This window comes from Pipistrellus hanaki (assembly GCF_964339955.1).
Source record: "Pipistrellus hanaki genome assembly, chromosome: 12".
In the NCBI taxonomy this organism is placed as follows: Eukaryota; Metazoa; Chordata; class Mammalia; order Chiroptera; family Vespertilionidae; genus Pipistrellus; species Pipistrellus hanaki.
The window spans coordinates 50,303,422-50,329,104 of NC_140514.1; the positions used below are offsets into that span (position 1 = coordinate 50,303,422).

At 43.9% G+C, this 25,683-nt stretch overlaps 1 protein-coding gene across 1 annotated transcript; it reads right to left on the reverse strand.

Annotated features, from left to right (window-relative positions):
* Nucleotides 1-3,030: 3,030 nt before the first annotated feature.
* On the reverse strand, nucleotides 3,031-11,151 carry IL1B (interleukin 1 beta). The gene is made up of 7 exons (XM_084901139.1): nucleotides 11,069-11,151; nucleotides 10,595-10,656; nucleotides 10,055-10,106; nucleotides 8,588-8,792; nucleotides 5,908-6,066; nucleotides 4,539-4,669; nucleotides 3,031-3,764 (listed from the first exon to the last, which is right to left on the reverse strand). Exons 2-7 carry the CDS (start codon nucleotides 10,609-10,611, stop codon nucleotides 3,552-3,554), a joined length of 777 nt encoding a protein of 258 aa, XP_084757265.1. The 5' UTR covers nucleotides 10,612-10,656; nucleotides 11,069-11,151; the 3' UTR covers nucleotides 3,031-3,551.
* Between the last annotated feature and the right edge of the window lie 14,532 nt (nucleotides 11,152-25,683).

A 25,683-nucleotide genomic window follows, 5' to 3' on the forward strand; every position in this document is an offset into this window, starting at 1 on the left:
CTACAACATGGGGAAATCACCACCTGGCAAGGAATAGGGCCTTGGAAGGGCCTTCGGGGGAGGGAAATGGATTTGCTGCTCTGACAGGGAGGCAGGTGGATGGGCTTTAGGAAGACATTGTATACTTGGGACATGGGTCTCCCCCCAGCTGGAGGCACTGAGGCTCAGCTCCATGCTTGACGTCTCCTCCAGGTGTTCCTGGTATGTTTCATTTGAAAGCCACGCCATATTGTTTGTAATGCCCCTATCTACCTGGATTCCATATACTGTATTTTTCCATGTATAAGATGCTATTTTTTTCTAAAATTGTTAGGCTGAAAATTGAGGGGTGTCTTATACACAGAAGTCAGGAGAGAAGGAAGCTACATGGGTGTGTAGCTGCCAATATCTTGTCAAACAAGCTTCCTCCAATCAAGAACCTTATTGTTACTGATGTCAGCTGATGCTGTAATTAGAGGTGGAGGTGGAGGTGGAGATTGAGAATGTGTAGACACAACAGGGACCAGAGGGTTCTGAGCCCATAAAGATGTCAAAAAATAAAAAGTTAAATACTGGTAAGCTATTGTCTAACTCTGCAAAATTCAAATGGAATATATCCAGCCATGTAAAAGAGCATGGAAATAAAGCTGCAAAGAGACAATTTGGATCTCCTCGCACTGAGTGTATGATCAGACAGTGGAGAGAACAGGAAGAACAACTCCTTAAGATGCCAAAAAAGAAGGCCTTAGAAGGAAAACCAGCAAAATGGGCAAACTTGGAGCAGAGGCTTAAGACTTGGATTATGGAGCAGCACCAGAGTGGCTTATGTGTGTCAACTAAGCTTATTCAATGTCAGGCAAGAATGTTTGCAAGTGAAATGAAAATTGTCGATTTTACAGGAAAGGCAAAATGGTGCTTCAATTTCATGAAGAGAGAAGGATTGGCCATGAGAACATGAACAAAGTTAAAGAGATATGTTGCATAATATCATAGTACTGGTATGTGAACATTACCTGTGGTCATTACTAAATAAAAATGTGTTCTGTTTCATGTTTAAAATACTGATTTTTAAAAAATTTTGGGTTGGAAAAGTTGGGGGCATCTTATACACAGAAAAATATGGTATCCTCCTGCTACAAGGACTCATGCAACCCAACATTCGCAGGCAAAGTACATGGTTTGGGCAGCCCCACTTCCTGCTGGACTCCTCTCTAGGCTAAGGGGCAGCGATTCGGGATGCTCAGGTGTTGGCAGGGAGTCCTCAGCCCTCACTTCCTGATCCTGGTGGTGGGTGAAGGATTTCATACCTATTTTTGCCTCTGCAGGCTAAAGGGACCCTCTCAAACAGCCTGTGGGACCTGGCTCAGAAGGGAGTGGCTGGATACCAGGCACAGCTCACATGTTAGCCAGTCTGCTTTAGCAAGTGTCAGTAGACACTTGGGATATTTCCCATTTTTTGCTCTTACAAGTGATGTGCAATGAGTAATGTTAATCATGTGTCATTTCACAAGGGTGCATGTCCATCTGCAGTATAAATTCCCAGAAGTACAATTGCTGGGCCAAAGGGCATATGCATTTGTAATTTTTATAGTTATTATTATATAAAATTTTCCTCTGAGAGAGTTGTACCAGTTTATACTCCCACCTGTATTGCTTAAGAGTGGAGGTCTTCTCACAGTTTTGCCAACAGGGTGTGTTGTTAAACTTTTGATATTTGTAATCTGTTAGAGCATTGGCAGTCAAAGTGCTATTACTTCATCTGTTATAAGTAGTGCTGAGCACCTTTGACTCTGTCCAAGATCTAATAATATTTCCTTTTTTTTTTTTTTTTAAATTCTCATCCGAGGATATTTTTTCCCCATTATTTTTTAGGGAGAGTGGAAGAGAGAGGGAAAGACAGACAGAAACATCGATGTGAGAGAGACTCATCGATTGGTTGCCTCCTGCACGAGCCCTGATCAGGGCCCCGGCCAGGGATGATACTGAAACCGAGATATGTGCCCTTGACTGGAATTGAAACTGGACCCTTCAATCCACAGGCCAACTCTCTAATAGTAGTTCCTTTTTTGTTGACATATTTTTGCCTATTGTTTCGTTCCTGTTTCTTTTAACATTTGGAGGGAACTCTTTATATACCAAAGAAATTCTTCGTTTGTCTGAGATATGAGTTACAAAACGTTCTTTTTGTGTCTTGGCTTTGCTTCTGGTGACTCCTGCAATCTGGAAGGTGCACTCCTGCATCATTCATTCTCACACCCCACGCCTTTGCCACAATGGCCTGTGACTTTTTCTTTCTTTTCTATTTCTAGGTGGGGGACTGCTGCTCTTCCTTGAGGCCTGACTCGTATGTTGCTCAGTGACCCTCGTCCTTCACAGCAGATCTATCGATACTGTATTACTTCTACTTGTCATGTTGCCTTCGTTTGCTTGTGTATCTCTCCTGTCTAACTAGGAATGCCTTACCTTTCTTGTTTCTGTGCTCCCAGGCCCTAGTACATAACATTTAAGTTAAAAAAATATAGATATTTATTTTTTTACAGAGAGGAAGGGAGAGGGATAGTTAGAAATATTGATGAGAGAGAAACATTGATCAGCTGCCTCCAGCACACTTCCTACTAGGGATGTGCCTGCAACCAAAGTACATGTACTTGACCGGAATTGAACCAGGCACCTTTCAGTCTGCAAACTGATGCTCTATCCACTGAGCCAAACCAGTTAGGGCCCATAATACATATATATAATTAACAGAGGACAGTAAATGAACAGAGAAATTGTTGGCAGTCGTTTCCACAGCCCTCAGTCCTATAATGCTTCAGCTTATCCTGTTTTCAGATGAGCCTTTTGCACCGAATATCCTTTTATTGAAAAACAGAAAATGAGGGATGGGTGGAAGGCAGCTCTGCTGGGCAGGGATGTTTCCATGTACTTGGTGGCCAGCAGTCCGTGAGGAGTGGGCTTCCATATACCCCACCAGGCTCCCGTGCTCCCATTTATTCCTCTTCTTCATCAGATCCAGGAAGTCAATCACCACATGGGAACAATTTCATTTTTCAATGATATTTATTTCAGAATTATTGAAGCAGTGTGATCTTACTTCTCATTCACAAATATTCCTATAAAAATAATCTGAGCTTATTGAGCCTAGTGAAAGGTTTTGATACAAAGATAGCACACTCATCCAAATGGCATGGGCTCCTTAGATATTGCAAACTGGGCCCTTTCACAGGAACAGCTGCTTCCTGGCCCCTTGAGTGAAATTAAATAGATGAACCCATAATAAATAAATAAACAGATAATTTAAGTGGTTGCTTGTTGGAAGCTGGGTGCAAAGGACAGAGGGATTCTGTGAACTGAATGTGCAATGGTTTCTGCCTGGCTGGCGTTGGATGAGCAGAGAGGAGAGAGGATTGGCCCTGGAAGGAGGGGACTGCTTCTCCCTAATTAATGTGGGGAAAGCAGCTGGGCATTGAACATGGTGAAGCACAGCCCCCACCATGTTCAAACCCTTCTGCACCCTTTCTGCAGCCCTTGCGGTGACTTAGCACAGGTGGGTGCCCTGGGTACGGGTCTCTTCAGCGAGTCAGGATTTCCATGGTGAAGTCAGTTATATCCCGGCCACCTTTCGTACTTCCCAGGAAGACGGGCATCTGTTCCTCTTGCGAGGTGCTGATGTACCAGTTGGGGTACAGGGCAGACTCAAATTCTACCTTGTCCCTGATTTCTTTCTTGTTGAAGATAAACCGCCTGTCTATCTTCTTCTTTGACTGACCGTGGGGGTCAAATGTCTGCAGCGAAACAGAAAGGAAGAATTTCTGAGAGGGAAGGAACAGTGAGACTCTGGTGAGATCATTCTCTGGGTCAGTGAGAGAGGAGACTGAAGAGCCAGGACCAGGATGCAAGTGCCCCAGGGATCTTCGTGACCCCAACTTTCCATGCAGTGACTGAAGGAGCTCTCAGCCTTTTCTAGAACTGAGTGTCAGATGGCAGGGAGCATAATATAGGTGGGCATTTTTTAAAAGTGAAAATTAAGTTAAGGCTTCCAGGAGTGCTTAGTTTCTAGGGATTTTTGCTGTGTTGTGTTGTGTGTGTGTGTGTGTGTGTGTGTTAAATTAAAATTTTTAATGGCCTTGACTAAAATGATTTCAACTTGGAAAAGAAACTTCAGCTAAGCAGGCTGGAAAGTGGGAAGGATTGTGATGTTGGGAGTAGAGTGGAGATGACAACAGGTGACAGTTTTCTTGAATTGATTAATTTCCCAAGGTGTCATGTATCAAATGGAGCAGCCCTAACACTGCATTATCTGTTGGGTGTTGACTGGGCATAATAACATCAGGGAAATGATTTAATTTTCTGCAGTGGAAGTGAAAGTTGCATGCATTTAGCAATTGCATATTTACAGTTCCGAAAAATTGTCAAGTAGGTCTGCCCCCAGGTTTTCAGAGGGCGGAGTGGTGTAGGGGGTGAGGGTGGGGAGGGAGAAGGTTGCCTTGGAAGTCAGAGATGGCTAAGAGTGCTTCAGAGGAGTTGAGAAGGGCCTTTGGCTGCTGGTGCCCACTCACCTCCAGCTGCAGGGTGGGCTTCTTGTCCTTCACCACACAAGACAGGTACAGGTTCTTTTCCTTGATGCCCAAGGCTACAGGTATCTTGTCGATATTCTCGTCTCCTGGCACAAAGCTCATGCAGAACACCACTGGAGAAAGAAAGGGGGCCTTGTGTTCAGGGATGCACAGCAGGGCAGGGTTGGCCCAACCACTGGACCCCAAGCCCAAGGCTTGTCTAATTTAGCCTTCTCTGTGAGAACCTTCCTATGGATTCTCATGGGTTATAAGCAGGTTCAGTTGGTTGATTCTAGTTTTTCCCAGAGAAGGTCTGGGGACTTCCCAGAGCCTATTACAGTGGCAGTGAAGAATTAGGGGGTCTAATTTTTAAAAACTGAAGGAAGGAAGCCATCTTGTCATGTGGTGATGGGCCCATCTCATGAGAGAACAATTTGATCAACATGAAAGACAAGCAAAGAGGTTAAGCTGGGCTCCTGAAAGAAACCAGGCACAAATCTATTCCAAGATGCAGAGCAACAAGTGGGAAGAACTTGGGTGAGGAGAGGCTTAGCTGGGACAAGTGGCTGCAAGGACAGACGCTCATGTTAATTTTCCTTAGTCACAATGGTTTCACTTGGAGGCCCCAAGGTCATGCTCACAACCCAGTTCTAAAGAAACAGGATTGTTCTGGCCTGGCTGAGAGCAGGACACTTTCCCCAGGGGTGCCACTCTCCAAAGCCAGCAGCCCCAGAAGGGAACACACTGCTCCTTACAGCAGCTCCTGTGGCCACATCCCTACACAAAGAGCTCTGCCACAGTGGCAGCATGCCAGGCAGATCCCACAGCTAATGGGCTCCCCAGACTTGGAAGATTTGCCAGTTATGGCAGAGAGATAAACAGTTCTGCTTATCAGTGAAATTTCCCTATAAAGGCCCATTATCTGGTGTTGGGTAGGAAGGCTGTTAGGGGGACAGGGGCAGGGGCAGAGATGGAAATGGGAGTGTACACACTATCTCTTCACCATTCTATTTTCAACACCAACCACAGGAAACAAGAATCCACAGGCAGTTAGTTCATGTCCATTCAAGTCCCCTTTCTAATGGAAGCACTGATGTTATACTGTTGTTAAATGACCTGGCAGGACCATGATCCTAGGTGTGCTTGAGCAGTCTAATTTCTTAGAGTTACATCTCTTGCCAGAATATGAATGTGCTAAGGGAGTCAATCTGGTGTCATTACTGGACCCCCTCTACCCACACAACTCACATGTTTTTATAGCATGTTGTTTTCACTGATGTTGATAATTTGCCTTAATATTCTACTTTGTTGAAAATGTGTATGACTAGCAACCTGCCAAGGTGCCAAGAGAGGAATCAAGGTTTCCACTTACCTTCTTGGTTCACATTCTGTCCATTCAGGTGAAGAGCTTGCAGTTCATGTGGTCCGGCCAGCACCAGGGATTTTTGGTTTATGTCCTGGAGCCTGCAACTCAGCGACTGTAGGGATGCATCACTCTGGTAACAGTCATCCCACAGGCAGTCGATGGATTCTGAAATGTGGAGCACATGCGTTGTTTAGGTACAAAGCAAGCAGGGCAGGCCTGATGAGAGGCATTGGGCTTGTTGGAGGACACACCCAGCTCAAGAAATTGTAACACAGTGGGGAGGAAGTTAGGACGAAAAAGAACATCGGATGTGGCACCTTAAGACATAGGTTCAAGCTTCAGCACTGTTGCTTGCTATGGATGAGCAATAGAGTGACTTAAGAAAAATAGTGATCCAATAATACTAGGCCAATAAGGGCATGAGATGTGCAGGAGATAATGTAAGAGGAAGCACTCTAAGAATAATGGACGGATTTGAAAATGTGAGTAGTTATCAAGGTCTTATTTTGAGAATAATTTCAACTAAGATGATCAATTTGGTGTCTAGGCTTCTCTGTTTTCCTCCCACCGATGAGTCTGATATTGTAAAGAGCAGTGATGAAGGAATGTTCAAAGAGTTTATCTGAACCAAGAATTTGAGGACATGCCCAGAAGCAAGATCTCAACAGATTGAGAAAGTGTTCCAGGATAATGACAGTATGGCAGCTCCTTCTGTACACATTAAAATCAAAGGGCCTTTGAAGTTTCCCCTTTTATGGTAATTTAATTTTTTTCCTAAGGTATTGGTAAGAAGAAGGAGAAATGCCCTCTTAGCAACCTCAGAGCAGCCCTTTGCTTGCATCTGTTTCTCCTCTTTTTCTAAATCCCATTTTAGTTATTTACAATCCTTCTTAAGGTGCCCTGGGTTTCTACCATTGAAGCACACCCCTTCCCCTATTAAGAAGGCCTTTGGTGAGGTCTGGCCTGATTGCTTAGTTGCTGGAGCTATATATTCACAATTTTAGTAGCTTTACCGCTTTTTGAATAGTTTTAGATAATTGATCAGCCAAATTACTATTTTAATATGTTGTAATAGTTAAATCAAGGTCCTTTGTTAACTCTTCAGAGTCTTGGAGGGGATCAGGGAGGTCTCTATTTAGATTCCTTAATTCTGTTCTAGTTCAAATGTATTCCATTGCTGGTTTCCCATGCCTACACTGGCTTTCCCAAAAGGGAGCTGCCAATATTTCTGGTTTTCTCAGTTTATTCTAATCTTGCTTTCTATTCTCAGTTTCCTGTAGGCCATTAGGGAGTGGTGGTGGAGATGTAGGGGCAAGAGAAGAGAGAGGAAGAAAGGAGGGCAAGTCCATGCAAGTAAGCTCGGAAAGCAGAGGACAGAGTGGAGCAGCTTGAGACAAATGCCATGTGATTTCACTTATTGTAGAATCTAAAAAACAAAATAAATGAGCAAACAGAAATATAGATACAGTGAACAAACTGATGGTTGCCAGATAGGAGGGAGGTTGGGGAAATGGGTGAAAAAAATGAAGGGATTAAGACATACAAATTGCCAGGTATAAAAATAGCCACAAGGACGTAAAGTATAGCATAGGGGATTGTTAATATAACCATTAATATAACTATGTATGGTGTTGGATGGGTACTAGATTTATGGGGGATCACCATATAAGGTATTTAAATGTCTAATTGCTATGATGTACACCTGAAACTAACCTAATTTTTTATGCCAGTTATAATTGAAAAATAAATTTTAGCCCTAGCTGGTTTGGTTCAATGGATAGAATGTTGGCCTGTGGACTTAGGGGTCCTAGGTTCAATTCCATTCAAGAGCACATGCCCAGGTTGTAGACTCGATCCCCAGAAAGGGAGATAGGAGAGAGATCAATGTGAGAGAGACACATGGATTGGTTGCCTCCTGTATATCCTCCCCAACTGTGGTCGGGGATCAAACCTACAACCCAGGTACATGCCCTTGACTGGGACTCAAACCCACAACCCTCTGGTCTGCATGCTGAAACTCTAACTACTGAACCACAATGGCCAGGGCAGGAGTAGTTTTGAGCTTATTTTATGCATTAGAATCAAAGGAGAAAATGTAGGGACCATTACATTGGTGGTAGATGCAGGAGGCAGGAGAAAGCAGAGCGGGATATCTTTGGGATTAGATAAAAACAAAATGGAGAGACACACACTTTCTTTATCTTGGTGGCTACGGGACAGTTAATAATTACCGTTTGCAGGACATAGAGACATAGAAATGGTATGTGGGAACAAGAAGACAACAAGGGGGTCTGTGGTCTCCTGCTTTGGTGTCTATAGTTGTGCCCCTCGGGCATAGGGAAAGAAAATCACTCTGACATTTCAAAAGTGTGCTCTCCTAAGAAGCATCAGAACAATGGACAGGGTTCCTTAAAGCAAAGAGTGACATTTGCGAAGGAAGCTACAAGCTTGGAACTTTATGGCCCACATGACCACCCAGTTGGCAATTTGTAATCAGACCATCCTGGGGGGTTCCTCTGGGTTACCAAGCTTCCCAGGCCTGCATGTGGCTTGAGCTTCTCAGGTCTACTATGTCACCCTTTTCATTCACAGGGTGTCAGCTCTGGGGGAGTTTAATTAATTGTTAAGTTATGGACACAGAGAAGGAAGTGACAGAGATCTGTCTGTCCTTAGCTCTCAGAAGTACCTTCTTTAAAGATGAAGAAGAAGAGGCTCCGCAGGTCGTCATCCTGGAGGTCCTGGGGGAAAACCATGGGCACTTTCCTCAGCTTCTCCATCGCAATGACGACCGACACGGCCCGCCTGAAACTCGAGTTGTAGAGCTGGTGGGAGACTTTCAGCTGGATGCCCCCATCTCCCAGAGGGATGAGGTCCAGGTCTTGGAAGGAGCACTGTGGGAAGACGAGGGAAGGGAGCGTGTTGAGGTAGCTAGGCCAGAGAACCGTGTTGTCATCAGAGTGGTGGGAGGACCCATAACAGAGCTTCTATGGAAAGACTGCCATCTCTCTAAAGTCCACAGAGGGCAGGTGACTCACCCAAGGGCACCTGGCAAGTTAGAGGCCAGAATGTGGGCTTTTTGATGCCAAATGTGGCATTCTTTTTTAATAAATCTTGTTCGTACCTTGTGTATCTTTTGCATAGCTGCTCCACTAACCATAAGTTTCTACCTTTTTACATTACACCTTTTTGAATCCTTAATACTCTAACACTATGCATTTAAATTTTTATGTCAGTGGTGATTATAATATTTTCTATACATCTATGCTCATTCAATAATTTTTAATTATTTCTTTATTTTCTAGGATGCTGTTTTATAAGCATTCTGCAAATATGTTAAAAGTGGTGGCTATTTGTAAAGGATGTGACCACTTTGCCGTTATTTTAGAAACTGTGTAACTGTGATAAGGCTTACTGAGGTTGTCCTAAGGTGTGACAGTGGTATAAAAGCTTGAGAGACAGTTGAGAGACCTTTAATGGCACAGAGGAATGCTGACTGTGTGACCTGTGACTGACAGTCAGGTGGCTGGGAGAGGCAAAGGGCCAGAGGGAGAAGCCATGCTCTACTCTGGGCGAGACTGAACCAGTTATGCTGGTTTTGAAACATTTCAGGTGAGACCCAAAATGGTGAAATGACTTGTCTAAGATCAGATAGCAAATGAGTGATTTTCTTTCAACTCCCAATTCATCATTTTGGTCATATCATCTACATCTTGTCACTAACTTCACTCCAGGGAGCAAAAAACTCTTCCACCTCAAAGGGGGGCAACATGTTAACTCTCAAGGTTATCTCCTCTGAGTCTCAGAACTTGGCTCCAGGGAGTATGCAGGCTGAGCCCCTCTCCTAAAAGGAAAATCAAATTTGTGTTGAAGCCACTTGAAGCCTTGGCTGTCTTTCTGACATCACACAGTGAACCTATCACCACTGTCATGGCCCGGGCCTTCTGCAAGCATGGTGCCATCACCATGCCTTAGACGGTGTTGTGTGGGAGCCGCACAGTGGCTAGGTCAGCATAGCCTGCACCGGTCTCCCTGGGAGACATGACAGTCATTCTATCACAAAATACCACAGGGTCAAGGTGTCCCAAACCCTTTTCCTTGAGCATTTCTCAGCTCAAAGCCCCTCCATGGATTGAATCTAAGCTCCTGGTCTTACCTTAGTCTGTTGTGGGCCATCAGTCTCAAAGAACAGATCATTCTCATTGTCACTGTAATAAAATCAGAGACACTGCTCAATTATGTCTCCCAGACAAGTTTATTTTTCCTTCCTGCAAACCGTCATTACTGTTCATAGAAAACGACAAGCAGCATATCCCTACGGCTGCTGGAAGCTGGCAAGTCCCTTGGGGATATGCATGGGACTTCCAGGCGGCAGGACAGGTGTGGGTGCTCCTTGAGGGATCCTGGGGCCTAATGCCCAGGCCCTCAAATATGAGCCTTCCCTCCAACTGAAGCCAGACTTTACCCTGTGCTGCCCTCCTGCCTTCTGCAGGAAGCTTGGCAACAGCATGGTGATGCCCGTGGGTCCCAAGGCTAGATTTGTTGGGGGAAATCAACATTTAAACCAAGCTAATTGAAACCCTGCTTGCCACTGAAAGGTGCAGTGTGGGGACAAATCTGGTCTCCACACACAGAGAGCACTTCACTCTTAAGCGAGGAATCCTGCTACACCAATGGTCTCAGTCTCCCCACTGACCTGTAGTAAGCCATCATTTCACTGGTGAGTTCAGTCACTGCTGCCGTGGCTGCTTCAGAAACCTGTGTGAGGAGGGGGGAAATGAGAGGCACTTGCCATGCCCCGCCTGTATGTGAGTTTCCCTCAACACCTAGTACATGAACAGCAGTCAAGGAAACAATATTTGAGTGAATGGACACATGTATGAAAGAACCTCCCTTTGGGCCCAGAGGGAAACATTTGCTAAACCAAACCCGAATCAGGAGCCCATCTGTTAGGAGCAAGGGCTTTGACCATGACCTCTCAGGGGTCAGCTGCTATAAGCAGTATTCACTTCCAGAATACTTCAAAAACCATAGCATGACAGTACACCTGGTATTTGTGCAAAAATCCCAGCCCTCAGGCTGTGAAGGAGAGAGGGAGAGAAGACAGAGAGAAGTGGAGAGACATAGAGACCCCTTAGGACCTGATCATAAGAGTTGGTTAAAGTCATACCTGAGCAATGAAGACTGATGGAGAGAACAGAGTTCTGGACTAGCTCGTCTGGCCTTGGAGAGGAATGCCACCTGCCAATTTCTTCCTCAGTTTTATGGCTTACAAAAGCAGAAGTGCTGAGATGAGAAATTTCTTCTTTGGTTAACTGGTGTCACAATCAAGTTTAAAAAAGAGGATGATGGTAACTTCTGGGGAAGACAAACTGAACGAATTCTCCAGTCCATGGGAGGGCAAGTGGCCATGAGCTGAGACACATACCCACACGTGTCCTCATGCAAATAAACATTGTCTTCTACAACCATTATGCAGACTACGTCACTATTATTGCAGGGTTTTCCTAGGTTAGATAATGTTTTAATTGGAATTTTGGTAGTTATTGTGATGAATCTGTAGATTGCTTTGGGTAGAATAAATATGTTAACAACATTAATTCTTCCAATCCATGAACATTGGATATCTTTTCATTACTTTGTGTCTTTTTCAATTCCTCTCATCAATGTCTTATAGTTTTCAGGGTACAGCTCTTTCTCTTTATTGGTTAAATTTATCCCTATTTTGCTATTTTTGGTGTTATTGTCAATGGCATTGTTTTCTTTATTTCTCTTTCAGATATTTTGTTATTAGGATACAGAAATGCACCAGATCCCTGTGCAGTGCCTGCCTCAGGACAGCCCTCACATTTTAGAATATGAATGAGTAGGTGGCTCACAACCCGTGCATGGAGTCTAGGAAAAGGGCCCTCCCGACCCACTTTGGCCCATCTGTATCATCGCACGCACCATAGCACTGAATTGAAACTTTGCTCAGTCATGTCGTAGAGCAGGAGTCTGTGAATCTTTTGAAGCTGGTTCTATTACAGTGCCTGGTATGCAAACTCAGATAGTGAATGTGTGTTGCCTGAATTGGTGAGCGGGAAATTTGACAGTGTTTTCTCTCAAATAAGAATGTACCTACAATGTGCCAGCTGCTGTGCTTGCTCTGCACTGTCCAAGGGAGAGGGCCTCTGACTCACAGGCAGGAGAGCGAGGGATTCTACTGCGGGGCAAGAGCAGCCCAGTGGGCGAACTTGCCAAGCAGCCTTTTGGCTCCTTTAGAAAAATTATTGCTGAGAGTATTACAGATGTGCCCCAAACCTCCTTACCCTCCATTTGCCCCACGGAAGGCATATAAATTCTTTGGTTAATCTCTTCTTATCCCTTCCTCCATTCTCCATGAGATTCATCAGTCTGTTTCAGGCTTCCATGCCTCTGGTTCTATTTTGTTTGTCAGATTATTATGATCATTAGATTCCACATAAAGTGAGATCATGTGATATTTGTCTTTCTCTGACTGGCTTATTTTGCTTAGCATAATACTCTCCAGGTTTCTCCATGCTGTCTCAAAGGGTAAGATTTCCTCCTTTTTTGGAGCTGCTTAGTATTCCATTATGTAAATGTACCACAGCTTTTTTATGTACCACTCATCTACTGATGGACACTTGGGCTGTTTCCAGGTCTTAGCTATTGCAGCAAGCAGCCTTTTGACTCTTAGCTTGGCTCCCAGTGACTTTATATCAGGAAGGCAGACACACAAATTCCATCTTTGGTAAGTAACATATTTCACGGGTATCTAATAGTTGCATTTTCAATGCATCAATTTATTGTGAGTTTCATAACCAGTAGCCTATTCCCAACTCTGAGCCCTCATAAAATTGGGTGTTTGGTTCTGCAGACACCCCAGAGGCCTCATCTAGGGAGTTTGGTGAACTCTTGTTTTGATTCCATAGTATCCATTCTATATAGAGTAACCATTGGTCCCCAAGTCTCCCCTTCCCTCAGAGTCTTTGTGTTGGAGTCAGCAGGATCTGTTGGTCTGGAAGCTGTGTGGGCTCTCCTGACAGAGAACACGAAGTGCTCTCAATCTGTAGATGTGATTAGAAGCTGAATGAAGGATGAAAGCCAGTGACAGGAACTGAGGTCTGCCAGGAACTGGAGCACCATGTATGGGCTTGCGATAGAGGTAGGAAGCTCCAATCTACTTCTCCATCTCCTGGTGTCGAGGATATATGAGTCTCATTCTTTCTGCTCCAGGGAAATTTTGGAGTCATTGGGCAATGACCCTTGACGTTGTTATCTACAGTAGTCTCTATGCTTCATCCCAGCCTTGTAGCCTGCATGCAAAACCTGGCATCCTCCTGTCCCTCTCAGGAAGTGAAACATCTTGTGTCACGCAAGCAGCTTGCACAATACACCTATTAAATGTTGCCTCCACAAGGAGACCACTCAGGTCATAGTAGTTCCTTCTAGTCTCCAGAGCAGAGAACATCTCACTACAGAGACAGTTGCCCTGGTGTGGGGGCTGGGGGAGTGATAATAATGTAGAAGGCGATGCAAACCCCAGGAAACAAAACCGGCAGAAGTGGGGGTAGGGAGTGGGCAATGTCCGGAGATTGTGGGGAGCTCCAGCTTTGGGGGAATCCTTCAGCTCTTGTATCTCTCAAGCCCTTGTCAGATGCACTTTATTCTCTACTCTCCAGCCCATTCCTCCAAGAGAGAAGACTGGCATTTGTTCAGAGCAGCAAGTGCCATGTTATCACCTTATGTCGGATCTTGAGCTCCTACCCTCTCTAATTAAGACTGGCCATACCCAAATGGCCTCCAATCATTTTGAATAAGAAGACAGACAAAAAGATCATGGCTAGTTTCTTACATTATCATGGGTGAATGGAATAATGTCTGTTCTTTGCCATGGGCCAGTCCTTTGGTGCTCATTCTCTTGCTCAGAATAGAACTAAGCCAGGCTGGTCCCCACCACTTCTCCAAATCCCATCTCATCCTTGGCACTGACACCCTTACATTGTTCTTAAGAGTCTGCCTGGCCTGCCACAATTTCTATGTTTTTGTTTTTTGTTTTTGTTTGCATCTGAAAGTATAAATGTCCTGTTATAGCCATGTCTGTCTTCATGACTACCTCTCTCCTTTGCTTTCTGCTTCGAGGATTGTTTGGGATTGGACAGTCTGATTTTTAATTGGAATCTCTGCTCTTCATCTTATAGCATCATCTCCTTGGGCCTGCATCCTCTTGCACCTGGGTCCTCTATCCCAGTCTAGAGCAAGGAGGGCTTAGCTACATGAGCAGCTGGGTCTGATGGGATGCATGCATTCCAGTGGCTTCTCCACTTCTGGGAGGCCAGGGAAACCTGTCCTTCCTTTGGATCCAGCAACAAGGACCCTAGGGTGGGTGAGGTGGATGCCAAGACCCTCCTACTCTGTGTCTTTTCTCACATGAGACGTTGTAAGAGTCTGCCACAAACACAGGGTTCTGGTACACTTACATTAAGAGTCTGGAAATGTTACGCATAAAGGGCCATAGAAAAAAGGTGGCCACACAGGACCCAATTTTCATAAAAGGTTTGATGTTTGATAAGACAGTTCCAGAACAGATCTGTCACAGTTAGCCAATGCTGTTCACACCCTCAAAGTTATATATTAGACCTCGTAGTAATTTAAAAAATAGAAAAGGGCCAAAGAGTAAATATTTTAGGCTCTGCAGGCCATCTCTGTAGCAACTGTTTAGGTCAGCCCTTGTCATGAGAATGCAGCCACAGGTGACACACAGATGGACAGCTTTAGCTGGGTTTGTCCTGCAGGTTATGGCACGCAGGCCCCCTACCACACTATTGTACTATACATTTTTCTTGGATACAAATTTAAAAACAATACTAAAACAAAACAAAACAAAACAACAAAAAACCACCCACCTGTCCTTTACCGAGCCAGGCACTCTTGTCTCATGATCTTATTTAGCCTTCACAGTAACCTTTAAGGTACCATATTTTTCGGACCATAAGACGCACTTTTTCCCCCCCAGAAGTGGGGGGAAAAGTCCCTGCGTCTTATGGTCCAAATATAGCCTACACATATACTTAAAAAAAAAAGTTTTTTTACTTGCCCGGCTCTGTGTGGTCTCTGTGTGCTTGCCCGGCTCTAAAATGGTTCTAAATGCTGCTGTTTACTTTACAGGGTTGATTACATGTGTTTATGACTGTGATGTTGGGTTTTAATGCACATAAAATATTTTAGGACACTATTTGTTTCAGAATCTTTTTTTCTTCATTTCTGTTCTCTAAAAACTGGTGCGTCTTATGGTCCGAAAAATACGGTATATAGTATTGACCCATTTCACTTCTGGGGAAACTAAGGCTGGCAGAAGTGACTTATCTAACACCATACAGCTAGTAAATACTGGAACCATGACTCAAACACGTTAGTTAAACCCAAGCCAAATGGTTTTAAAAATCACTTTTAATTGTTTGAGCATTTATTTTCTTGTGCTGTCCATGCTGCCCCTTCTCAAGCATCTGATTATTTTAAATGCCATCTGGTCGTCAGGTGTATGAATCTCGGCAGCTTTGCCCCTATATGCTTCCACCCTTTTCCCTGACCCTCCACCAGGCTGTGATGTGTGTGAACTTTCTTCTTTCTCCTCTCCGGGCTGCACTGGGACTTTCTAAACAGGGTTTTCAATTCTCTCTCTTCCCTTTCTGAGTCTCTTCCTTATTCCTCTTTCCTTTCTCACCTGCTACTGGCAGCTCTGTCGATGGATTTCCTTTGTCTTTTCCTTCCCCCCCAAGGCTTTGTTAGAGCGCTGTCCCAAAAATCCCTTTAGGGTTCTATCCCTGGAATTGTATCTGTTTTTATGATGCTAAAAATTTCTTCTCTCCTAAAATCTATGATAAAATGCTTTTCTCCTACACTGCCTGTTGTGTCTGATTCTAGTAGTGGGTTGTTACATCACCCAAAGGTGGTTTGGCCATTTCCTTCCAGGATGCGGCTAATTTCACTTCTCTAGTTGCTTCCTCCTTATTGGCTGGCACTGAGTCTTCTATCTTCTGGAAGAAGAAGTTCTCACAAGGCTCCTCAGATTTGCTGGGCATATTGTCAAGTCTGGGACCCAAACTCTCCTTAGCCATTTCTGCAAACTGCTGAGCAATGTGGAATGAGGAAACAGCAGCATCATACAATTTCAGCCCAAACTTCATGACAATGAAAAGATATTCCAGAATTCACCTATGCCTGACTTGAGTTCCGTTCTCGCTCTGACATTAGAGATTTGGAAAATCTTCCAACACTTAATAATGAATCTATGAGGCAGAGGCACAGGACCTGTTTCAAAATAGGTTTTCCTCAAGGAGGGACACTTGGTATGGTAGTTCCAGAGCTCTCTGTCACCCATAGAATAGAACCAGTGACCTCTGGGTACATGGGTTGGTGCTCAACCACTGAACCACACTGGCTGGCCTCCTAAGAGACACTTTTCAAGAATCAAGGCTAGCGTAGGATTCATACTCACCTTGCCCTGGGAAAGAGAACTTGGCTCCAAGTTCCTTTAAGTTCTAGTCAGGAAGAGAGCAATCCTGCAAGTGGGCAATGAACTAGGACCTTTCACCTGAGTTTGTCCCAGACAACATGTCTCCTGGCTGGTCCACAGGAAGCAGCTCTGATGTCACTGTGGGGACACATCTGACCTTCCTCACTGCTCTCTAGGCTCCTGGAGGTTGTGAGCCTCCTTCCTGAATCACTGGGCACACAGACCCGGTTACCATTGGATGCAGGATTCTGGTAAGCACTCAGTGGGTGAATCAGAAAGAACGAGTTGGGGACCAGATGGAGCTCTATCCCCCTTGCTCCAGAAGCCACTCACCTGACCTGATGTCCTTATGTTTAAAATGAGGACAGCAGACCTATCTCTCAGGCTTGTTATGAACAAGGCCCCGTAAGTGAAAGCATCTAACAGAGAAGGACCAGGGCTGATATGCAGGACATATTGGTTTGCCAGCCTCCCTTCTCCTTATTTCACTGGATTTCACTCGAATCTGCTGGGTGGGAGTGAGCATGTGTAGTGGAAATTGGGTGTTGCCCTGGGGCTGCAGTGAGGTGGGAACTCTGCCCTTGTGTGTCACTGTCCCTTTGTCTCATTGGTTCCCTGAGATCTGTGTCCACACGGAGATCCTCAGGGGTTCATCACACAGGGGCTTCCTGAGTTTTTCAGCTTCCTGAACAATTTAGCGTCATCTATTCCACAGGATAATTTCAGTACAGTTAGGAAGTCAAAGATAAGTTAAACATAGATACTTCTCTTCAGGGAGCTTATCTTGATGACCAAGAATTCCAATTAGGGGCTGAAAAGAGGCCAGTGCCTCTTGGGAAGGCTCCACTTGGGCAATCGTGCACACAGACATCCTCCTCTTGACCACAGCCTTCCTGCCTCCTCCCTTTTATTCTCTCAAAACACCAGTTCTTCCCCCTTCCCAGGGCCTCCTCCCCACAGACCCTTCCTTTCCACCTGCCCTCTGTTTTGGCTCTCTTGTCCATTCTATTTGGTTATATGCTCCATTCTTCAGCCATTTCTCCTGGTCTTCTCACTTTCTCTTCCCAGCTCTCACTAGACAACACTCAGGCCAGGTGGTGGCGATGGCCTGCTTCCTCTGCATCTCTGTTGGGGCTGTGAAGGACTGTTGAGGAAACCTAGCCTCACAGATGACTGCCACCTTGATGCACTGCCACCCTCTGGACTCCCACACTGCCCCACAGTGCTACAGAGCTTTCCTAGTCTGCTGTCCACAGCAGTGATTTCCAATGCTCACCACTCAACTCCTGGCCCCAATTGTCCCTCACTCTCATCTCAGGAAAATAGCTCCTGTCATATGGGAGGGCCTCAGCATTTCCCACTGCATCCTGGCCACCCCACACAGCAGTTCTCCTATTGCTGGAGGGTAAAGGCTCCTCATACTTGGTGGGCTCGTCCGTTCACCCAAGCCCTAAACCTCCTGACCCACCATTGCATAATAAAGAATCAATCTGGCCATTGTCAATGATTCTGGCAGGAAGCTTCTGAAACCCCTGAAATTTCCTCAGTGACAGATATATGACTAGGTATATGACAGATATATGACTGACACTGGTAGGGTCCCTAGATAGTTTAGGATGGTGGTCGGTTTCCAGATAGACTAGTCACATGGTTAGAGGATTGGGGCTTTAAGTCGCAGGATACCAACCCTTCCTCCTGCCTCCTGAAAGGAAGGGGACTGGAGACTGAATTTGATCACATGACCAATGATTTAATCAAACATACTCACATAATTATATCCCATTAAGCTCTGGAGTTTGGAGGAGCTTTCTGGTTGCTACTGGAAGGCATCACCTCCTATGTATCTCGTCAGGTTTTCCTGATTTGTATCAATGATGATGATAATAATAATAATAGTAGCAATAACAACAACAATAATAATAGCACTTTGCTGAGTTCTGTGAACCTTTTTAATGAATTACCAAATTTGAGAGGGTCATGAGAACCTCTAAATTTATGGCCAATTGAAAGTGAGGATGGCCTAGGACCCCTGAAGTGGGACTGGCATCTGAGGCAGGATAGTCTTGGGGCCATGCCTTTCACTTGTGGGGTTTGCACTAACTCTGGGTGGTTATGGCTACAATTGAAGTGCACCCAGTCAAAGTGAAATGAAATACTATCTTCTCAAGGATTTTGCTCTTTTGGTCTATCTCTATCTCTATCTCTATCTCTATCTCTATCTCTATCTCTATCTCTATCTCTATCTCTATCTCTATCTCCATCTCCATCTCTATCTCCATCTCTATCTCTATCATCTCTGTCTCTATCTATCTCTCTCCTACTGATTCCTTCTCCCCAGATCTAGTCACGTCTTGCTTATCTAAACCGAAACAAGGAAGATAACACTGTTATCTATCTACTTATTTGTTTCTCTTGGAAGAATGCTTTCACTTGTTTCTACCGCCACTTGTCATCCCTCAATGGTTTTGCTTCCTCTCAACACTTGATTGAAACTTCTCCGTGGGTCATTTTCAGCCATGTGTTTTGTTTTTTGTTTTTTAAACCTTGGCTTCTCAGCAGTATTTCACACTATTGACCACTTTCTTTTCTTCTTTCTCAACCCCCCTCCAGCACCACTTTCTGCAGTACTCTACTGGTTTTCTTATGGCCACTCCTTCTCAGTTTCCTCTACAGTCTCTATACACCCCTTACTATTCCAGAAGTTGCCTATGTGCACTCCTCCACTCCTCTTTGATTCCTAGCCCATGGAAGTCATCTCAAAACCTTCTTCTCACTCTCCACTCTGCCCCACAGCTAATCAGCCACTCCATGTGGCTCCATCTCCCTCCCAAATACCTCATGTCTCTGCACTTCTGCTCTCTGCCTCTGCTGCTCCCTAATGCAGAGGCAGTCCAGGTTCCTCCTCAACTCCCCCTGTTCTCCACTCTCAGCCTCATGCAAGCCTCTGTGGTAAAGCCACAGACTACCTACCTGGCTTGTGGCTGGTGCCAGTGACTATCTCTTGAATGAATGAATGAATACATGAATGAGTATTATGTCTTTGTTTAAAACCCTTACATAGTTTTCCATGGCCCTTGGAGTTCAAGCTCCTGGACACAATTCCATGCCCTCCTGACCCATCCCTTACACACTCCTCTCTTTGGCCTTGACTATGTCACACTTACCTTCCCTCTTTCTGTAACACCCACACCTTTCTTGGGCCCAGTGACTATTACTCATCCCTTACATCTCAGCTTTCATGGACCTTTTCCTGTTCCACCAATTTATGTTTCTAGTTACTTCCGGCCCTATCAACTATATACTCATTATATTTTGTTCCAATTGTTTGCAATGCCAATAACACACCGGCTATCAGTATTTCAGTACCTCCCTCATCCACATTCTTGGTGAGATTTTGTATAGCCAGACTTTTAAAGTTTTGACAATATATTTGGTGTAAAATGCATCTGATTGTGAATTAATTTCCATATCTCTCATTTTTAATGAAGTTGAACATCTTTTTAGATGGTTTTACTCTTTCTATGAAACTTTTTCCTGCTGGATTTTTTTCTTTTTAAATCATATTTTTATTGATTTCAGAGAAGAAGGACAAGGGAAAGATAGAAACATTAATGATGAGAATCATTGATTGGCTGCTTCCTCCACGCCCCTTACTGAGGATCAAGACCGAAACCTGGGCATGTGCCCTGACTGAGAATTGAACCATAACCTCCTGGTTCATAAGTTGATGCACAACCACCTGAGAGATACTGACTGGGCTGGTTTTTTTTTTTCATATTTATTTGCAGGATTTCTTTATATATCATGAATATCAATGATTTGTGAAATATATATATCACAAATGTTATATTCCAGTTTGTGGCTTGTCTTTTTTAGTTTTTAATGGGATCTTCTAATAAAAAATTAATTTTAAAAATGAAGTCAACTTGATCAGTGTTCCTTTTGTGGTTTATGCCTTTGATGTTGTGTTTAAGAAATATCTCCCTGCCCCAAAACACAGAGATATTGTCCTACATTTTGTCCTAAAGTTTTGCTTTTCTATCTGTGCCTTTAATTGCCTGACTTTTCTGTTGGAGAGCAAGTACACAAGGTCTGGAGCATCAGTCTTTTTTCTTTTTGTCTGTTTGTTTGTTTTTGTTAATTCTCATCTGAGGATATTTTTCCATTGATTTTTTTAGAGAGAGTGGAAGGGAGGGGAGAGACAGAGAGAGAGAAACATCTATGTGAGAGAGGCCCATTGGTTGTGTTCCACATGCACCCTGAACAGGGCTGGGGATAGAACCTGCAACTGAAGTACATGCCCTTGACTGGAATGGAACCCAGGACCCTTCAGTTCTTGGCCTATGCTCTATACATTGAGCCAAACTGGCTAGTGCGCATCAGTTTTGTTTCATGTTGACCCCAGACCCTCTGTGGTGATGGGCACCCAATAAAGGGTCAGTGACTTACTAAGTGAACGATTGAGTGATTGAAAGTAGAAACAAAGTGAAATGGAATTCAGAGAAAGCCAGAACATTTGTGAAAGGTGAAGGAGGAGATAAAGTAGGACTGTGATTCTCAATCTTGGGTCCAACCTGGAACGCTCTGGGAAGCACTAACATGTGCTATGGGGGCTCCAGTCCAAGAAGTTCTCCATGACTGGCCTGAGGCATGGTCTGGGCATCAGGCGACCCCATTGTAGAGTCAAGGATGACAGCCACTGGGATTGGAGGTAACATAATGCAGTGGTCAAGGATCAACAAACTTGGGCTTGAATTTCAGCCTTGTCACTGACCAGCTGTGTGCTCTTGCCCCTCTGCTCACCTATGAAGTGGGTATATTAACACCTGCCAGTCTCCATGACTATGGGAGTTAGAAAAGATAAACGTGTTCCTGGAATAAAGGGTGTTCTTAATCCCTTGTAGTATGTTAATTTTTTCTTTTTTGAGGAGAAGGTGGCATTTGAGCCAGACCTTGATGACTGGTTCAGACATCACCAAACATATAGTGATTGGGAGAGAAACACAGTTCAGATGGAGGGAATACAGTGGTTAATGGGGCAGTGAGAGAGAAGGGCTGCTAGCACTGTAGACAAGGCAAAAAGAGGCTGGAGATGCGGGGAGGAAGGTGGCCATCCAGGTGCAACCCAACTTCTCAGGGTTCCCATGGACACTGTCCTCCCAAATGTCCAGCCAAGCCATAAGTGAGCAAGGGTTCTGGTCTCTCCCTCTCTCTTCCTCATTCCAAGAAAGACCAATGTCTGGTGTTTAGGAAGAGAGTCAAGGAAAAGGAAGTGAGGGTCAGGGGAGCAGAATGCGAGAGAGGAGGTCCATGCAGGCTGACAGAGGATGAGGCTTTAGGTCTCCATAGGTAGGGCTTGGAAGTAGGATGCATTTTATGAAAAATGGCGGGTAGGATGGGGCTTCCTTGTTCAGCTTCCTGAGGTTCCATGCCTTTTTGATGGTTTTTAAAAGCAACAGGGAAGGGTTTTAAATCTGGCTTTCAACTTCCTAGATTATCAATATAGCAACGATTGGAACAATAATTAGGTTCACAAGGGGTTGGCTAATAATCCCTATTTGGGATTGTACTCTTGGATGCACTTTTGGTACTGGAGATGACTTAGGAAGAGCTCCAGGTTCATATCTTTGACTGCTCACCTGGCATGGTCACCGGGCGGTCCCATAGGCATCTTCAGTTTAACATGTCCCGAATAGAAGGTTTCCCTGCCCCACCTGCCTCCCTTTGAGACCTCAGTTCTCACTAAATTGTCCAAGGTACTTAAGTAAAAATCTTAGTCTTGGTCCTGGGTTCCTTCCTGTGTCTATCCTGTCATAGTCCTCACCCCATTTACCCCAAATAGCTCTGCCTTAGTGTTGCCAGCTCACTCCATCCCCCCAATCCCTGAGATCCACTGCCTGCTACCTAACACTCTCCATTAACTTCATGAAGTCCTAAATGTAACCCACACAACTGTTGAAGGCGTGATTCTTAAGGAAGAATCACGCCTTCAACATTTTTGTATTTATGTGTGAAAACACACGTCTTTCTTCACTTGCCAACTAACAGACTTTATTTGTTGACAAAATTAGCTGATAGCATCAGTACTAAGATAATTGTTTTGAACATGAAACTTTCATCATTTGGAGCTATTCTTGGGAAAAGGTAGTTTAGTTTCCAAAACAAACAGATATTTGGGCTGTGGCCACAGAGCCTGATTCATGGGATTATATTTTTAGAAGGACCTCAGCATTGTCATTAAAGAGCTTTGACAGCTGCCTTGGGGAGTGTCTCCCCTTTTGGGGGTCGCCAAGGTGTGAACGCTTGGCCTCAGCATCCTTGTTTATACATCATGAGCAATAATAAGGATCACAAGAGGTTGGCCGATAATCTAGAATGCAACATGTTGCATTTACAGTGGAAACCATATTTACAGGGACTATGTGTAGTCAAGTTCAAATTAGGATTAGAGTTCCAACAAATATGTAACATATGTGAGAAGTATTGGATTGAATATTTCTAGGAAAATCCAAATTTGTGATTGCCATAGACATACCTTTCTGGGGACAAGAATTAACAACCTCTATTTACATTTTAAAAGAAACTTTATTATATTTTAGATGAACTGTTGGTTAGATAAGCTGATAGAGCTACCATTTGGGGTATGGTAGGCTGTTGCCCTTAGTGGTTTGATTTATTTCAAAGCCTTATCCATTTTTCTTGTGAACTATTTTGTATTCTTAAAAACAAACAGTTGGGCTCTATTTTTTTGGGAAGTACTGAGCTATTTACCTGAAATATGTGGGCTGAAGAGGTAATCTGAATTCGTCTAGAAATGGACATGGCCAACCTTACCTTTGTCCTAACAGATGGAGAAAAGGGGAAGAGAGAAGAAAGGATTCAAAAGTCAGTGCTGAGCTCTGTGTGGACTTGGTCTATGTCCTGGGGAGGTTGGCCCAGTGAACCACAGGGGGTTCCTTTTCATTTTCCAAACCACTGCTCCATTAGACTAGCGAAGGGGCCATCTACTCCCAAGTTCTCTGATAATTCATGGGCATGGGTTGTTAAACCTTGTATTGCTAGGGATGAAAGTGCAGCATCAACTTCCTATGTACATACTCCACACTTTCCTGCTGAAATCATATCTAGGGTACATAGGTCCTCCCAGGTCATTCTGCTGGTCACATCTAATTGCTCAGCTATTCCCTGGATAGCATCTCTAGTGTAATTGACATACTCTGCTGATTATAATAAATACATTTTATCCAATCTACATTCTTTATTAATAAAAATTTATAAGAACTATTAATGTTGTCCACCAGAAGAATACAGACTCAAATCCTGTTGCTATCTGATTCCTAGCTTTAAGTTCATTAGGGATTCCTCCAGGAACCCCAATGGGATCCGTGTAAATCTGGGGATCAAAGGAGCCCCCAGGACTCTATCTCTTCTTCCTAGTCTGTCTGTCCATTGAAAGAGGTTTACATTAGGCCAATTGTATCAATATGCAAGTTCCACTCCATTTGCTGGGCAAGGATGTGAGTACGGGTCTCCCAAACTACCACCTGACCTTAGCAAGGTGTAGCAGCCACTTCTGAGGATACTTGCCCATTTATGCATCTGGATAAATGTCCCATAAACTCTGAGCACTGTTCCCCCCCCTTGAGAGGCAGGAGGTATAGTTTACATAGCAGGATGGGCTGGGTCGTTTTGGGGGTCCTTGCTCTTTACCTCTGTTGAATAGGAATAACAAGGAGACTTTTACAGGAAGCATTTCCCTAGGCAGTTTCCTCCTGGTACAGGACAAGCACACATTCCATCTCGTTACTGTCTGAAGTCCATCCAAATGGGAATGGGACCACTTGGGCCTTTAGCCTTCCTGCCACACAAGCATAACAGTCACTTTTATTTAGGGTGCATAAAGAATATTTAATTCATTCCACCCAGTCATTCATTCCTTTATATCTTACTTCTATTTACATGGTCGTGGCAGTGGCCTAGGGCAGTGGTCGGCAAACTCATTAGTCAACAGAGCCAAATATCAACAGTTAAAAGATTGAAATTTCTTTTGAGAGCCAAATTTTTTAAACTTAAATTTCTTCTAACACCACTTCTTCATAATAGACTTGCCCGAAGTATTTTGTGGAAGAGCCACACTCAAGGGCCAAAGAGCCGCATGTGGCTGAGAGCCACAGTTTGCTGACCATGGGCCTAGGGGATCTTGTTCTGTGACATCTCCTAAATCTAGTCTTAGCCAATTTTGTGGCCAAAAGGCCAAAATATCCAATTATTCAAGTTATCTATAACCCATAACATAAATGGGTTAGCATGATCTGGCTTGTACACGTTTCTCCAGACCACATTGTAAGCTCCTGCAATTTTCCAGAGCCCTACGGCAACTAGAACCCAGTACATGATGATTATTAAGATAGCTTACAGTATTTAGTGTTAATTTCAAGGGGATATGTCCTGGTATGGCTGTCCAAGTTGAGGTATGTCTGTTCTTAACCCATGTGTGATGGGTCCAACCTCACTCTGCAGTCTGAATAGCAGCCTCAGTGTAAGCAAGACAAGGTAGGATCCTTCCCAGGAGGGTTCCAACTTGCTTTCCTTCTAAGTCTTGATTAGAACAAAGGTAGTCTCCAGATTGATGGAGATAAACCACAAACTCAAGAGGTGGGATTTGAGTTCGGATGCCTCCTAACCTGAGGCATTAAAGTAGAAAAAAAGTTTAACTCCATTTATCCTTGGGTGTGGTCAGGAAATGACACTAATTGGATTTATGCCATCTGTCTTCCTTAGTACTTACGTAGGTGTAAGCTACTTGCCCTCTGGTTAGGGAGGCAAAATGCAAATCATGTACTCTTAAGTGTCCTGGATTTAGGAAGATGGGATTTACTTGGTTTAACCATCTCTGTACTTAACCAGGCTTACTGGCATGTGTCATTGATATAAATTCCTTTTAACATTTCTCTCTCTACAAACTTATAACTTTCACAAACATTCTTACAACTTTAAGTTACTTTTTTCCACCTCAAAATGCATGTCCATGCCTGATGTCCTCTATTATCAAAACCATACAATTTCCTTACAATTAGAGAAACAAATTTTCCAATGATAACCACAAAGTAAACAGCATTTCTTAGATTGACATTTATGAGCACTTGTACTTTCAAGAAACACACCTTAAATCAAAGACATTACATTAATATTTCCAAATCTACTTTATAGATTTTCTGTTACAAAAGCTGAAATCCGGTGAACTTAAAACTTGTTGAAATATTTAG